Source organism: Jaculus jaculus, chromosome 9 (genome assembly GCF_020740685.1).
Source record: "Jaculus jaculus isolate mJacJac1 chromosome 9, mJacJac1.mat.Y.cur, whole genome shotgun sequence".
Lineage (NCBI taxonomy): Eukaryota > Metazoa > Chordata > Mammalia > Rodentia > Dipodidae > Jaculus > Jaculus jaculus.
Window position 1 is genome coordinate 132282611 of NC_059110.1, and position 16296 is coordinate 132298906.

The 16296-nt window shown below is 41.2% G+C and overlaps 1 protein-coding gene across 5 annotated transcripts in view; it reads right to left on the reverse strand.

Annotated features, from left to right (window-relative positions):
• Helz (helicase with zinc finger) overlaps positions 1–16296 on the reverse strand; it is a 181032-nt gene that overhangs the window by 60251 nt on the left and 104485 nt on the right. For all 5 annotated transcript variants that reach the window (XM_045159247.1, XM_045159244.1, XM_045159245.1 and 2 more), the window contains 3 exons: positions 11052–11170; positions 6456–6601; positions 4340–4487 (listed from right to left, as the gene is read on the reverse strand). In XM_045159247.1, the coding sequence (XP_045015182.1) occupies positions 4340–4487; positions 6456–6601; positions 11052–11170 (413 nt within the window). The remainder of the gene's footprint in view (positions 1–4339; positions 4488–6455; positions 6602–11051; positions 11171–16296) is intronic.

Consider the following 16296-nt stretch of genomic DNA (forward strand, 5'->3'; position numbering starts at 1 on the left):
CCCTACCACGAAAGAACTCCCACACACACATACAAAAAAGGCACGTTTTCTTCTCAAGGCCTTGAGGGTTACTAGCTAGGAAATCAGTTTCTGTTTTTAGATACATTTTTTTTTGGGGGGGGTGTTAAGGTAAGGTCTCGTTCCAGTTCAGGCTGGCCTAGAATACATTATGTACTCTTAAGGTGACCTAGAATTCAAGGCAATCCTTATTCCTCTGCCTCATAAGTATTGGAATTAAAGGCAACGCCACAATGCCCAGTGCCTTTAGGTACAAAGTTAATAAGGAACAGGGATAAAGTCTACAGTCGCTCTATTGTTCTACTGTAACAAGTGCCTCAAGCCAAGCATGGTGGTGCACGCCTTTAATCCCAGCACTCAGGAGGCAGAGGTAGGAGGATCACCATGAGTTCGAGACCACCCTGAGACTGCATAGTTAATTCCAGGTCAGCCTGGACCAGTGTGAGACCTCAAAAAACCAAAAAAAAAAAAAAAAAAAAAAAAAAAAAAGTGCATGCATCAAATGTACTGACTCTGAAGAGCAAACACAAAGATAAAGATCATACAATCTGAAAAAGTGAGAAGGCATAATAGAGAGAAATGAAGGACTGACTATAAAGAACAATAAGGGTGGGGCTGAGTCTGGCAATAAAGAATGAGAAAAACCTGTCATTATTCTTAAGGCCATTTACGGGTAAATGAAATGAGGGAGACACCTCTGCTGTAAGCCCAACAGAGTTCATAACCACTCAGCAACAACATAACCACTGCTCTACTTCACCCCTCTACTCACACATTTATATTTTAGGAGGAATAAAACCAGTCAAATGAAACCTCTCCCCCAGAGAGATCTGTTTAGGCTGGTCAAATATAGCAAGACTCTGGAGATTGGGAGAGCGTTTATTTAACAAAATCTACAGACTCTGTAAGCATGGTGGAGCTGGGGTATTCAAGCTCTAAGTGAGAACAGTGGGAGGCTGGAGAGAGCTCCCACTCTGGAGCTCGGAGGTCTTCCAGAACAGTTCCAGCAGCTAACTTTCATCTCCCTCAGCTCCCTGAGCTAAAGAAGCTACTTCAGGGCTTTGGACAGATGCTAAACATGGGCATGGCCACAGCACCATGGTTTATTGTCTGTAATCATGGAAGTTACCAATAAAAAATAAAGGAAAAAGCCATATATATATAAAGAAAATCAACATTAAAAATATGATCCAGTTTTACCATTTCTGGGGATAACCCCAAGAGAATCAAAGTCAGCTTTCTATACAGATACCTATGTTTATCAGTGAAGTTTTTGCAAAGGCCAATCTATGGACTCAAAACAGATATTCATCAATGGATGAATGGATAAAGAAGATATGATATGTGCACACAGTGATGTTTATTCAGCCAGTCATAAAGCAAGACAAAATTATGGGCTTTTTAAAACAGGAAAATGGGTGGAAATGGAGATTTAGGAGGAGGGAAAAAAGGACATGGAGATGGAAGACTACCATGGATGAGCATACAGAAGGGGAACGGGAGAAAGAGGCAGGAGAGAGAAAAGGCATCAGAGGGGTGTCTATGAGCCAAAAGCACTGCATGTATGTTTCACATCATTTACAAAATTCATTACCCTATACCATTGGTAGAGGCTAATAAAAGTGTCCAAGGATACAATGGCTAAAAAATTCCATACGTGATAAGAAAACACTCCTGCCCAATGAGCTTGAAGGAAGATGAAAACACTCAGACACACAAGCAGACATATCACAGTCAAAATGTTCACCGTCAAAGACAAAAAATATTGAAAACGGCAAGAGAAAAATCCCAGAACTTATAGATTCCAATAAGATATACATATGAGCTGGGCATGGTGGTGCACGCCTTTAATCCCAGCACTCAGGAGACAGAGGTAGGAGGATTGCCATGAGTTCAAGGCTACCCTGAGACTACATAGTTAATTCCAGGTCAGCCTGAGCCAGAGTGAGACCCTACCTTGAAAACCAAAAAAAAAAAAAAAAAAAAAAAGATATACATATGAATTCTCATCAAAAATAATGGAGGCTAGAAAGCAGGGAGAAGACATAGTTCAGTGGGATAAAAGAACCAGACCAATGATCTCATATTCAACAAGACCTTTCACAAATGAAAGCAAGATAAAGACATTCCCAACTGAACAAAACCCGACACTGATTGAGATGGGGAGGGAATATGATGGAGAATGGAATTTCAAAGGGGAAAGTGGGGGGGGGGGGGAGAATTACCATGGGATTTTTTTATAATCATGGAAAATGCTCATAAAAATTAAAAAAAAAAAAAACCCGAGATTTCTTCACTAAGAGACTCACTATACCAGAAATACTAAATCAAGTACTTTAAGCTGAAAGTATCAACAAATAGCAATCCATATCCATAGAGAGTTGTTAAGAATGCAACTGTGTGAGTAATGGCATAAGGTGGAATCGAAGCGTATTTCTTCTCTTTTCTCCTCTGAACCGAGAGAGCAACAACATGAACCATCAGGCTACAACACACAGAAATGCACTACGTACAACAAACCACAGGGAGATGGGAATGATGCCAGTGTGAGAAGGGAGCAGAGTCATAAATATGAAATAAGAGCGGCAATACCAGTATGGGGAAGGATGGAGCTCAACAGTAGAGCATGTACTTGCCCAACACACACAAGGCCCTGGTTTTGAGCCCCAGCAATACCTCCTCACCCAAAAGAAAGGGTTGTCTACATAGTAAACTGCAGACATGCTCTTGCCCCTTTCCTCCTCTTGGGTTTCTATATTGTTTAAAGTTATACAAGTAACAATTGTAACAGTGCATTATTATCATAAAATATATATAACAACACAAAGAAGGCACAGAGCTATGCAGGAGTAAACTTTTCACATGGCACAGACATTAAGTTAGCAACCATATGAAATATATTACAAAATGTTATGTCTCATATGCTCTACAGACACCACAAATACATATTTAAGATAATTAAAGGAATGAGGATGTGACACTATAAAATATGCATTTAGTATAAAAATGGGTAGTAAAGTAGAAATAGAGGCAGGCAAGAAAAAACACAACATAAGATATAAAAGAAAAACAAAAACCAGAGGTAAACTTTTACAAATAGTAACATTAAATAAATTGATTGACAATCCAAGGGACCGAGGCTTTCAGACTAAATCTAAACAAACAGACCCATTGATACACTGTCTATAGAAGACACGTGTAAAAACTAAATAGGATCTCACTATGTAGCCTACAGTAGTCTGGAGTTTATGATCCTCCTGCTTCTACTTGCTAAGTGTAATGAATTCTAACTATGATCACTTAATTTTAAAGGGAAATAATAATTCCTGTAATACAATAGAAGCCATTTCTTCATGAAAAAAATGAGTGAAATATGAGAAAGCAAAAACTACTCCCTAAGAACAGCCACGCACTCTGGCTTCCTTCAGGCTGCAAGCCCTTCCCAGCAGCTACCATCTCATCCTTGGGGCTCCTGGCTGCTGAAGGGGTCACTGCCACCTTCCACTCTCGCTATCTCTTTCTCTTTTCTCTCCTCTTTCTTTCATTCCCTCCCTCCCTCCCTTCTTTGTTGTTGTTTTCATAGTAGGGTCTCGCTCCAGCCCAGGTTGACTTGAAATTCACTATGTAGGCCCAAACTAGCCTCCAGCTCACAGAAACCCTCTGCCTCCCAAGGCATATGTCACCACACCCTGCTTCATGCTGACAGTTTGACCTGGTCCCTGTGTCCAGCAGCATCACCATCTGGGACACATGGTGGCTCTAAAGTGGCCTCTAGCCACTGAAAACAAACCCACTGCAAACAAACTCCAGATATATGCACTACCTTTTGCATCTAGCTTACATGGGTACTGGAAGTCGAACTTGTGTCCTTTGGCTTTGCAGGTAAGGTACCTTAATTGCTAAGCCATTTCTCCAGCCCTGGATTTTTCTTTTTTTAATGAAACTGTGTGTTCTGCTTTTTATCATTAAGATAAAAAGTAAATCAAAATTTCTGTTTCCATAGGAGATTCATTTTAATAAGGCAATGTATGGGGAAGATTAAATTTTACGTAATTTTCATGTAAATGGAATCAACACAGATTTGTTTTGTTTTTGTTTTTTGAGGCAGGGTCTTGCACTAGCCCAGGCTAACCTGGAATTCACTACACAGTCTCAGGGTGGCCTTCAAGTCATGACCATCTTCCTACTTCAACCTCCAAGTGCTAGGATTAAAGGCATGCACCACCACGCCAGCTATTAATCTTAAATTTAAATGAACACTCAATAAAACCAGACCATCTGACTAAGAAAATGACAATAATATGTAAAATGAACTAGATACCTCTGCGTTATTATAAAAAGCTGTGCTATTTTTTTCTTGGACATCTTCCCCTCGTGCTGTAAAAAACGTCAGTGGGTAGAAATCCTTGTGTGCCGGCTGCTTCCCGCTGGCCATCAGCTTACCTTCATAGAACAGCTCAGAGGTGTAACTGCAGAGGAAGAAGAGACGAAGTCACCATGAAAATTAAGTTCACCCAGAGGGCTGGGGAAATGGCTTACCGCTTGCAGCATTTGCCTGTGAAGCCTAATGACCCGGGTTCCATTCCCCAGGACCTACATAAGCCAGATGCACAAGGGGGCACATGTGTCTGGAGTTCATATGCAGTGGCTGTAGGCGCTGGCACACCCATTCTCTCTCACCAATAAATAAATTATTTTTTTTTTTTAATTGGTCAGCCTGGGCCAGAGTGAGACCCTACCTCAAAAAACCAAAAAAAAAAAAAAAAAAATTAATTTCACCCATACAAACACACAAAACACCTATCAATTCTAATACTGCTTCATGTCCACAATTTTTTGTTCAAGCACTGATTTCTCATGGTGCCAATAACTTCCCACAAATAATAACAGCAATGATACTAAGTTCTTGGAATGCCATTGTTAAATGAATTAATTTTGATAAATATGAAACCAGAATATAGAAATAAATGATGCTGATTTAACAAGCTGAGACATTTGCTCTAAAGGAGAACTCTACTAAGTACTTTCTTTTTATGTTCATACTGTTCAGGCATGTACCACCTGACAACTCTTTAGTCAACAATGGTAGTAATGGACTTGAGAAGTTCTTAGTACAGCCATCATTGCATCATAAGGCAGTACCCATATGCCATGGTGATGCTGGCATAAGCAAACCTTGGTATGAAAGCACAGCAACATAGTAATGGAACGTGGAGCACACTTGACAATAAGTGATTAAGTGTGCACTTGTGCAGTTACTACATCTTATCATTACTTAGAGCGTGTTCGTCCACTTACTAGCTCACTGGAAAGCAGCCGGCCGGCCCTACGAGCAGCAGTCTCAAGCATCTCATATTTACCACATCTCTTGAATGCACCAGGAGACCAAGTTAGGTGAGTGACCTCTACCATTTATGTTAATGAAGAACACTATATAATACAACAATGACCAAAAAAAAACACTGTATAGGTGGCATGTGTGGACACTTGTGCATAGGTGCCATGTGCATGAATGTATACATGCGTGGAAGCCAAAGATTGGCATTTGCTGTCTTCCTCAATCACTTGTCACCTTATTTTTTGAGACAGGGTCTCTCATTGAACCTGGGCCTCACTTGATCTGACTAGTCTAGCTAGCCAGCAAGTCTAAGGCATCCTCCTGTCTCCACTTCCCCAGTGCTGAGATTTCAAGGACACACATGGTGCCCAGCTTATGCATGGGTGCTTGGGTCCTCATGTTGGCAGAGCAAGCACTTGACTGACTGAGCCATCTCCCCAGCCCACAACAACAAACTTCTCATGATACCATTCTCAGAATGTACCGTCATTAAACGCTGCCTAGCTCTACCATAGATCTGTGGCCACTAAAAAGATGTACATGACTACATACACTCACTCTGCTAGTACTTGATGGACCGCTAACTATAGAAAGTGACTGGCAACACTGAAAGGAACTGCATTTTAAGATACTGATAAAGTTTTATCAATGCAACTGTGCAACTGCTCTCAGAAACACCTAAAAACAGTTTCTGAATGAATAACATAATAAATATTATTAAATTATACTGAGCTTTTAAAAGGTTAGGGTAGGGGTGGTGACTAGAAAAGATCACAAAGGGGCTTCTAGCTGGCAATGTTTCATCACATGATGCTGATTACATGACTATCCAGGCTGTAACAAGTCACTGAGCTGTCACTCAGGAAATGTTCCCTTTTACACATGCATATTAAATTTAATAGGACTCTTTAAAAACTTCACTGTCACAGTTTTTCTCCCTCCATCAGTTTTACTTCTTTTAAAATTAATCATTAACTTCCAATACTGAAGATGCCATATTATCTATTGGTAATAAACTGTCCCTGGTCACATGCTGATCTGGGTTCCCTCCTGCAGGCTTACAAAGAAGTATAAGTGAGAGGGGGCAGCTCACACCTACTTGATGATAGCTTCATGGGAGCGGTAGTTTTCACACAGCAGGATTCTACATGGAAACTCGGCAGGGTAATGCTCATAAAGTCGATCAAGTAGTGAAACATGAAGGTTTCTCTCCCTGGCAAACTCGCTGTAAACAAAAGGACTGAGCTGTAACAGATAAACACACAAAGAAAATTTAACTAAATATACAAACTGTTTTTACCTATTTATTTAAAACTCTACTATGTTAGAATTTCTCAAGCACTTAACATATGCTAAATGCTGCAACAAACAAAAATCACTAATATTTTCTTTTAACCATTTTACTACTATAAGGAACTCAACTAAAAGTCCTAACTTTTTTTATGTCCTTTTCAATCAGAAAGAGAAAGGGGGGGTGGGGGAGGAGGGGGGGACAGAGGGAGAGGGAGAACACATTGAGAAAAATGACCATGTCAGGGCCTCTTGCCACTGAAAACAAACTCCAGGCACATGCACTTTGTGTACCTGGCTTTATGTGGGTACTAGGGAATTGAACCCTGGTTGGCAAGCTTTGCAAGCAAGGACTTTAACCTCTGAGCTATCTCTCCAGCCTAAAATTCCTAACTTTTCACTGCAGCATATCAATCCTAATCTAAACTTTCTACACAGAGGTTTACAAAAGGCTTCTCGGACATAAGTCACTTTAGTGACTTCAAGAATACAACCCACTGCACTGCTAAGGAAATCAGTTATTTCACCAAAATCAATCAATTGTCTAAAACAATGAACTCAGACTGGATATGGTGGTAAATGCCTGTAATACCAGCAGAGAAGCCCAAGGTAGTAGAAGAATCTAGAGTTTGAAACAGCCTGGGCTACATAACAAGATCCTATTTCGATCAAACAATTAAAATTAGCTCATAGGGGGCTGCAGAGATTGCTCAGTGGTTAAGGGTACTTGCCTACAAAGCCCGACAACTTGTATTTGATTCCCCAGTGCCCATGTGGAGCCATGCAGAGTGATACAAACACCTGGAGTTTGTCTGCCTTGACAGGAGGCCCTGGCAAGCCCATTCCACCACCACCCCCATCTCATTCTCTCACCCTCTCTCCTTGTAAATAAATAAATAAAATTTAAATAAATGGTATCAGCTCACAGGACATATAGACTGTGATTAAAAAATTATTTTTCCATGTGTATGTAGCAGAGCGTTGGTGGTATAGTGGTGAGTATGGCTGCCTTCCATGTGTAATGCATGCATACATGCATGTGTGTATGCATGTATACATGCATGTGTGTATGCATGTGTGTATGTATATGGGTCTGTTACTGTGCATGTGTGTGGAGGACAGAATCGACACTGGGTATTTTCCTTAGTTGCTCTCAGTCTTATTTTTTTCAGACAGGGTCTCACAATGAACCTAGAGCTCCCCAATTCAGGGGTACGAGCTAGCCAGCATGCCCTGAGGAAGCCCTGGTCTCTACATCCCTAGCCCTGGAATTGTAGGCACATACCACATCCCTACTTTTATAGTTTCTGGGGATCCAAAATCAGATTCTCATGCTTAAACAATAGTGCTTTATCCACTGACATCTCCCCAGTCCTAAAAGTTGTTTTTAATAATTGACAAGATTTTTGCCACAATGGGACCCATTAATTCTGTGCTATCCTAAAGATTAAAAAGGAGTAAGCCAGGCATGGTGACACACACCTTTAATCCCAGCACTCAGGAGGCAGAGATAGGAGGATTGCTGAGAGTCTGAGGCCACCCTGAGACTACACAGTGAAATCCAGATCAGCCTGAGCTGGCGTTGAGACCCTACCTCAGAAAAAAGAAGAAAAAAAAAAAAAAAAAAGGAGGAAAAACAAATACACGAAAAAAAATTAGAAATAAGGGGTATGTAACAAACCTGCTGAGAATAGATAATATTAAAATGTAAGAAATATAATAAGTAATTTTAACAACCCTCTTGGGCTAAGGAGATTGCTCAATGGTTAAAGGCACTTCTTTGCAAAGCATACTGGCCTGGACTCAATTCCCCAGCACCCATTAAAAGCCAAAGGCAAAGTGGTGCATGCATCCATGATCCCAGGGTGCTTATGACAATGGGAAGTGAAGCCCGAAGAATGCAAAGCTTGCAGGCCAGCTAGGCCGACGTTCCCTTTCAGTCTGGCAGTTCATCTGCAGGGGCAAAAGTCCCTGTCTCAAAGCAGGTGAAGCACACACCTTCGAGTTGTCCTCTGATCTCCACACAGGCTGTGGCACGCACGCACACATACACATCTTTCTAAAATCCTCTTGAACTCATAAAGCATAAAGAAGGAGCCATTCTAGACTATACTTTTTTTGTTTGTTTTTCTGTTTTTTGTTTTTCTTGTTTTGCAAGGTAGGGTCTCACTCTGGCTCAGGCTGACCTAGAATTCACTATGTAGTCTCAGGGTAGCCTTGAACTCTCAGAGATCCTCCTACCTCTGCCTCCCGAGTGCTGGGATTAAAGGCATGCGCCACCACGCCCGGCTCTCTCTCATTTTTTAAGCAGTTAAAAGTATAGTCTAGCTGGGTGTGGTGGCACATCCCTTTAATCCCAGCACTCGGGAGGCAGAAGTAGGAGGACTGTTGAGAGTTCAAGGCCACCCTGAGACTACATAGTGAATTCCAGGTCAGCCTGAGCCAGAGTGAGACCCTACCTCGAAAAACAAAACAAAAAAAAAAAAAAAAAAGAGAGAGAGAGAGAAAAGAAAGAAAGAGGGGGGAGAGGGGCTACTTAAGGCAAAGGAACAAACCCAGAATTTGTTCTTCTATATTCACTTCTTGCCTGCATGTCTTGGCAGCTGTAATACTATGTAGGTGCACTCTTAATCAACTGTGGCAAGGAGAGAAAGACTCCAAATTGCTCTTTGTAAAACAGGTATCTTAATAGAAAACTGATTCTCTTTTTTATATAAAAGTACTCAAATAACATAAAATCTGACATACTCTTTGAAAATTTGACTGTATTTTTATACACTCTTTGTTTCTTATGATATGAAAAAAACTCTGACCCTTCATGAAACAGACTAGAGACAGGAATTATAGAACCATAGAAAAGAAAATTTAAATTTCACTTTATAAAGACAAGTAAGTGAATTACAAGTGTGGCTCAGCAGGTGCCTTGAGTAAGTGGGACCCTGGTTCAGTCCCAGCATCACTCCCCCCCCCCCCCCACACACACACTTCTAATATTCCTACTATTAAGAAATGAATTTAGAAGCCTGGCGTGGTGGCCCACGCATTTAATCCCAGCACTCGGGAGGCAGAGGCAGGAGGATCGTTGTGAGTTTAAGGCCACCCTGAGACTCCATAGTGAATTCCAGGTCAACCTGGGCTAAAGTGAAATCCTACCTTTAAAAAAAAAAAATAAAGAAATGAGTTTAAGGTTGGAGAGATGGCTCAGCAGCTAAGGTACTTGCCAATAAAGCTTAAGGGGCCAGGTTCGACTCCCCAGAACCTACATAAGACAGATGTATATAGTGGTGCACCATCTGGAGTTTGCTTGCAGTGGCCAGAGGCGTTGGGATGTGTTCTCTCTCTGTGGCTCTCTCTCTCCTTTCTCTCTCTCAATAAATAAAATATTAAAAAATGATTATGAAAAAAGAAAAAAATGAATTAAGGAGTAATAAAAAAATACTAATATGGGTAAGATTTTCATTCAATCCAAATTATCTATCCAAACAAAAAAATTAGTAGAACAGACATTTTTCCACAGAAATATCAATATTTTCACCATTCTTCAAGAAATACTGGAAGTATTTAAAATGCAGGCATAATTTCACAGTGAAGGTTATCAGTTATTAACCTGACTCCATTTTCCTCTCTGACACACCCTTCCCAAAGGTGCTCTTTCCTTCAGTTTATCTTCAATCCTAGGACACAGGACTAACAGAAACAAACCCTGAGAAATCCTGTGCTGCCCTGTGCAGGGGGCAATTTCCTCAACACTAGGAAAACTGTACCTTGCAAATCCTTCAACTCTTTCTGATTTTTAAATTACATATATTAATTATGCTTAACAAGTTTCATGATGACACCTTCATACATGTACATGATGCAATTTGTTCATTTTCAACCCCCATTGCCCGCTCTTATCCCCCTCCAATTCCCACGGGTTTCCTGCCCTTTACCCAGCTAGCCCACCTTCTACTTTCGTGTTTTGTAGTTTCGGTGACGAACTGAATTTCATTAGCATTGCCTCTGTAAGCATGGGTGAGGGCTATTTACATGAGGCTACTCCACTAAATGAAATGTCTGTCTCCCCTAACCATCATTAATTGCCTATAAAACCTCAGGGGAGTGGGGTCTTATGAGCACCTCCTCTAAGCCCCCTCAACTCTTGCCTTTGTTTCTCCTCTTCATAATCTCAAGGCTGCTACTGACACCCCAAAGGTAGCCCTGAGACCTGCCTTCCCATTGTGGTCTCACTAAGCTAAAGGCTCTTTTCCTGTTTTCCTTTAGGAGGAATGGCCAAATCTAGTCAGATGGGAGCCCCATGTGCACGCTCCTGTTCTGGTAGCAGCTGTACAACTCAGAGAACAGACACTGAACATCAACGTATAATTAAAGTTACTTTCCAGACAATGACTAGGAGGACACTGACCTGCATGTGATCACCAGCCAGAACAATGCGCGTGGTTCTACTTGCTAAGGCTAGAGGCATGATGGTTTCACACTCCATGGCCTGAGCAGCTTCATCCAACAGAATGTGTGTGAAAAGCCCTACAAAGCACAAGGCAAGCCCAGTCAAGCAGATTACAATGGCCATAAAGGCAGAAGCAGTTGTTTTCTATTCTTTTTTTTTAAACTTTTTATTGACAAACTCCATTCATTATTTTCTATTCTGCTAGAGAAAATATTTAGTTTGTTAATTCTCAGTCTACACGAGGAACTATTTAAATCACAATTTAAAAGGCAGAAATTAAAACCAGTAACTAGCCAGGCATGGTGGTGCACACCTTTAATCCCAGCACTGGGGAGGCAGGAGAGGTAGGAGGATCGCTGTGAGTTTGAGGCCAGCCTAAGATTGCATAATGAATTCCAGGTCAGCTTGGGATAGAGTGAGACTCTACCTCAAAGCAAAACAAAAAAACCTAACCCAATAATAGATAGGCAAACACATCTGATGCTAACAACTCAAAGACTAATGGGTAAATCAGTATAGACAGAAAAGATTTTTAAAGTACAAGATAGAAGTTTTTGACAAAAAGAAGAGCTAAACTTTGACAGTCCAAAGTTCTTTCACTATTTATTTGGCAAAACAATATTAATAATGGTAGTTCACAAGTAGCTTTACTCTAAGCATGTATACCAGACATTAGAGAAAGTCATATTCAATATCTAATATACCTAACTTGGACTAAAAACAAAGGACATCTTATTAGCAAACATACTAGTATGGTTGTTTAGGATAATTTTGGTTTTTTTGTTTTTTTGTTTATTTTTATTTATTTATTTGATAGTGACAGAGAGAGAAAGAAGCAGATAGGGAGAGAAGAGAGAGAGTGGGCGCGCCAGGGCCTCCAGCCACTGCAAACGAACTCCAGACACGTGCGGCCCCTTGTCTATCTGGCTAACGTGGGACCTGGGGAATCGAGCCTCGAACCAGGATCCTTAGGCTTCGCAGGCAAGCACTTAACCACTAAGCCATCTCTCCAGCCCTGTTTAGGATAATTTTGTATACATAGCCATGTTTCACTTTATGAGAGAAATAGATTCCAAGAAATGTGACATTAAGTAATTTTTTCATTACATAAACATCACAGAGTATACTTACAAAAATGTACATGGCATACAGAGCCTGCTACACAACTACTCTAATATATATGTGTATATCTTTAGTTCCAGAATCACGGATCTGATAAATACCACATATAGATCATACCATTAATTTTTTGTGCATATGTGTGCTGTGCATGCATGCATGCGTGTGGAGGCCAGAGGTCAATGTGAGATATCTTCCTCAATCACTCTCTACCTTATTTTTTAAATAGTTTATTCATTTATTTATGGGGGAATGGGTGTGCCAGGGCCATTAGGCACTGTAAATAAACTCCAGACAAAAGCCCTCTTATGTATCTGGCTTACATGGGTACTGGGGAATTGACCTGGGTCCTGAGGCTTCACAGGCAAGTGGCTTAACTTAACTAAGTAATCTCTCCAGCTCTCCACCTTGTCTCATATATATATATATATATATATATATCTTTTATTTATTTGAGAGAGAGAAAAGGCAGAGTGAGTGTGTATGTGTGTGAGAGGGGGAGAGAGGGAGGGAGGAAGGGAGGGAGAGAGGGAGGGAGGAAGGGAGGGAGGGAGAGAATGGTTGCGCCAGGGCTTCCAGCTATTGCAAACGAACTTCAGATGCATGCACCACCTTGTACATCTGGCTTAGGTGGGTCCTGAGGACTTGAATGGAGGTCCTTCGGCTTTGCAGTCAAGTGACTTAACCGCTAAGCCATCTCTCCAGCCCTGCACTGTGTTTTTTGAGATATGGTCTCTCACTGAACCTACAGCTCACCAATTTAGCTAGCATGACTAGCCAGCAAGCCCCAAGGACCTTCCTGTCTCTGCCTCCCAGGTTGGGATCACAGGATGTGCTACTGTGCCTGACTTTTAGTGCATGCTGCAGATCTGAACTCAGGTCCTATGCATATGTGGCAAGCACTTTATTGACTAAGCCATTTTCTCATCCCCATGCCACCAATACATATGGTACAGCTTACTGCTCCTAGGACCACAATGAATAAGACAATACTAATTAAGCAAGGGATGATGGTGCAGTCAAACGATGCAAGTGAACAGAGGTGTGAAGTTGCTGCAGAGGCACAGGGCAGACTGTTGTACAAGACAAACATTTTGTTTATGTAGAAGGATCTGCTCTAACGTAGTAACAGAAAGCACAGGGTAGACAGAAACATCATCATGAGCCACTGTGTTGCCCCAGCTACCTTACCTGGAAAGGAGAAACTGCAGTATCAGCTGAGTACAAGACCAGCTTGGGCAACACAGCAAAACTGCATTGCAAAATAAGCAAAAAAAAAAAAAAAAAAAAAAAAAAACAAGTCGGGGGAGGAGGGAGGTATCATGGAAAATGTTAATAAAAATTGTGAAAAGAAAAAAAAAAAAATACAACAAGGAGGGCATGGTGGCACATGTCTTTAATCCCAGCACTGGGGAGGGAGAGGAAGGAGGAGTTCGAGGCCTCCCCTAAGACTACATGTGAATTCCAGGTTAGCCTGGACTAGAGTGAGACACTACCTGGGGGGAAGGAGGGCAAGTGTCCATTATCAAATGCTCCCCAGATTAAAAGCCCTAGGGCAGAAAGCATCCCATGTCTTGGGCACAGGGCTGTGTGCGCAGGAAGAAAGGAAATGTCCTCTCTGGCTCTAAGAGGGAGAAAAGAGGCAAAATCTTTTTGTTGACTTGAAGGGAAAACCCCCCTCCCAACACCCCTGCTAGGGAATGAGGGTCCTGTTTTACACAGCACGGCAGAAGACATAAAGTAGTCCTCACCAGAACAGAACAGACTTCAGAACACGCTCGGGTGGCTCAGGACCCTAAACGTACCTGCTAGCCCTACTTCCATGAATATCAAGAGCACCAAACAATTTGTGCATAAAATTTTCTAAGGTGGCTGCTTAAGTTGGGAACTTCCTACACCTTCCTGGATGGCAGTAATGACTATCAATAACCCATTCAACAAATGGCTATGAGCAATGGCACAAATATGACTGTCATCTATGCCAATGAGGGGCACCTGTGTATGTGTCTGCCTGCTGGGATCGGCGAGTGCTTTTGTTCTAAAGGATTAAGAAAGATGACTATATAAACATGGAATAAAACTGGAAAAACTGAGCCTTATGGGAAAAAATCTGTTTTCCTTAGATACCATTTTAATTTAATAGAGCTAGACTTCTATCAGGAGCCACATAGAATAATGACATTGTTAACTATTCCTTAAGGTAGAAAAGGCAACTTGAATTAATCAAACAGATTAAGCTTGCGCCTTAGATCTCTTAGTTCTGTAAAATAACCTGCCATATGGTTGCTAGGAGTAACTAAGTGAAATAAAATCTAAATATCCAGGGCTGGAGGGATGGCTTCATGGTTAAAGCATTTGCCTGCAAAGCCAAAGGACCCAGATTCAATTTCCCAGGACCCACGTTAGCAAGATGCACAAGAGGGTGCATGCATCTGGAGTTCATTTGCAGTGGCTGGAGGCCTTGGTGCGCCCATATTCATTCATTCATTCATTTTCTCTGACAAATAAATAAATAAACATAAATATAAAATATTTAAAATACTTTTAAAAGATCTAAATATCCAAAACAAGAGACCTAGTTGACTTTCAGTAAAGATGCCTTTACACTGCAGCTCTTCAAAGCCATTCTTTACTCTTTTTCACAAAATGACCCTGCTTATTAGGTCTAAGCTTTTATAAAGTGTACATGGCCGATATGCAGAACATAGTCAAAAAGTAATGAGACTCTCTACTAAATAAACATACCACAACTTACATGTCAAGTAAGTGTTGCCCCAGTCAAAGAAACCACTTGGGGTGAAATTTAACTCATTCCAATGATGCTACCACTGTTCAAAATGTTCTGAAGTCTGCTTTTGTTAAATGTGCCCACCAGCCAGCCAAGAGCTGCCTGAGAAGAATAACTCTCCTCCATTTTCAACCTACAGTGGTACTGCCCAGTTTCATCACCTACTTTTCTCATCAGACATATCCCAGAAAGATTTTGAAAGCTTTCTAAAATTAAATCTAGCCTCAATGAAAAAAAAAAAAAAAAAATCAGGGTGGCCACCATCCATTCAGATCAGTTTATCAAGGGCCTCCAGGTGTCTACACCATGGGCCAGATGCCAGAACTACAGGCTCTAACTTCCAGTGACTCAAAAAAATCTCACTTGATCTGGTGACAATCCCAACTGCAATATTAGTAATTACAGTAACACAATTAACAGATGAGAATCCTTCTATAGCACCTGTTTTAGAGGTAAAATCATAAGGCTGCAGAGATGGCTCAGTGGGTAAAAGCACTTGCTTGCAAAGCCTGCCAGCCCAGACTCAATTCCCCAGGACCCATGTAAAGCCAGATGCACAAAGTGGAGCATGTGTCTGGAGTTCATTTGCAATAGCAAGAGGCCCTAGCATGCCCATATACTCTCTAGTATTCTGCTTGCAAACACACACACACACACACACACACACACACACACACACACACATATAAAAGTAGCCAAGCATGGTAGTGCACGCCTTTAATCCCAGCACTTGGGAGGCAGAGGTAGAGGATCACTGTGAATCTGAGGTCACCCTGGGCTACAGTGAAACCCTACCTCGAAAAACCAAAATAAATAAATAAATAAATAAATAAAAAATAAAATAAAATAAAGTAAAAGTAAGCAAGGGCTGGAGAGATGGCCTAGCAGCTAAGGCATCTGCCTGCAAAGCCAAAGGACCCAGGTTCAAATCCCCAGGACCCACGCAAGCCAGATTCACAGGGTGGAATGTGCATCTGGAGTTTGCTTATAGTAGTAAGGAGGATCAGGTGTGCGTACGCATGCACGTTCTCTTTCTCTCTGCCTCTCTCTCACAAAATAAGTAAATAAATTTTAAAAAAAATCCAGGAATGTTGGCACATCTTTAATCTCAGAACTCAGGAGGCAGAGGTAGGAGGATCGCCATGAGTTTGAAGCCACCCTGAGACTACATAGTGAATTCCAGATCAGCCTGTGCTAGAATAAGACCCCATCACGAAAAACATAAATGAATAAATACATACATACATACAGTGATAATCATCTGAGTAACTTACCATCTTGTACACTCATATAAAA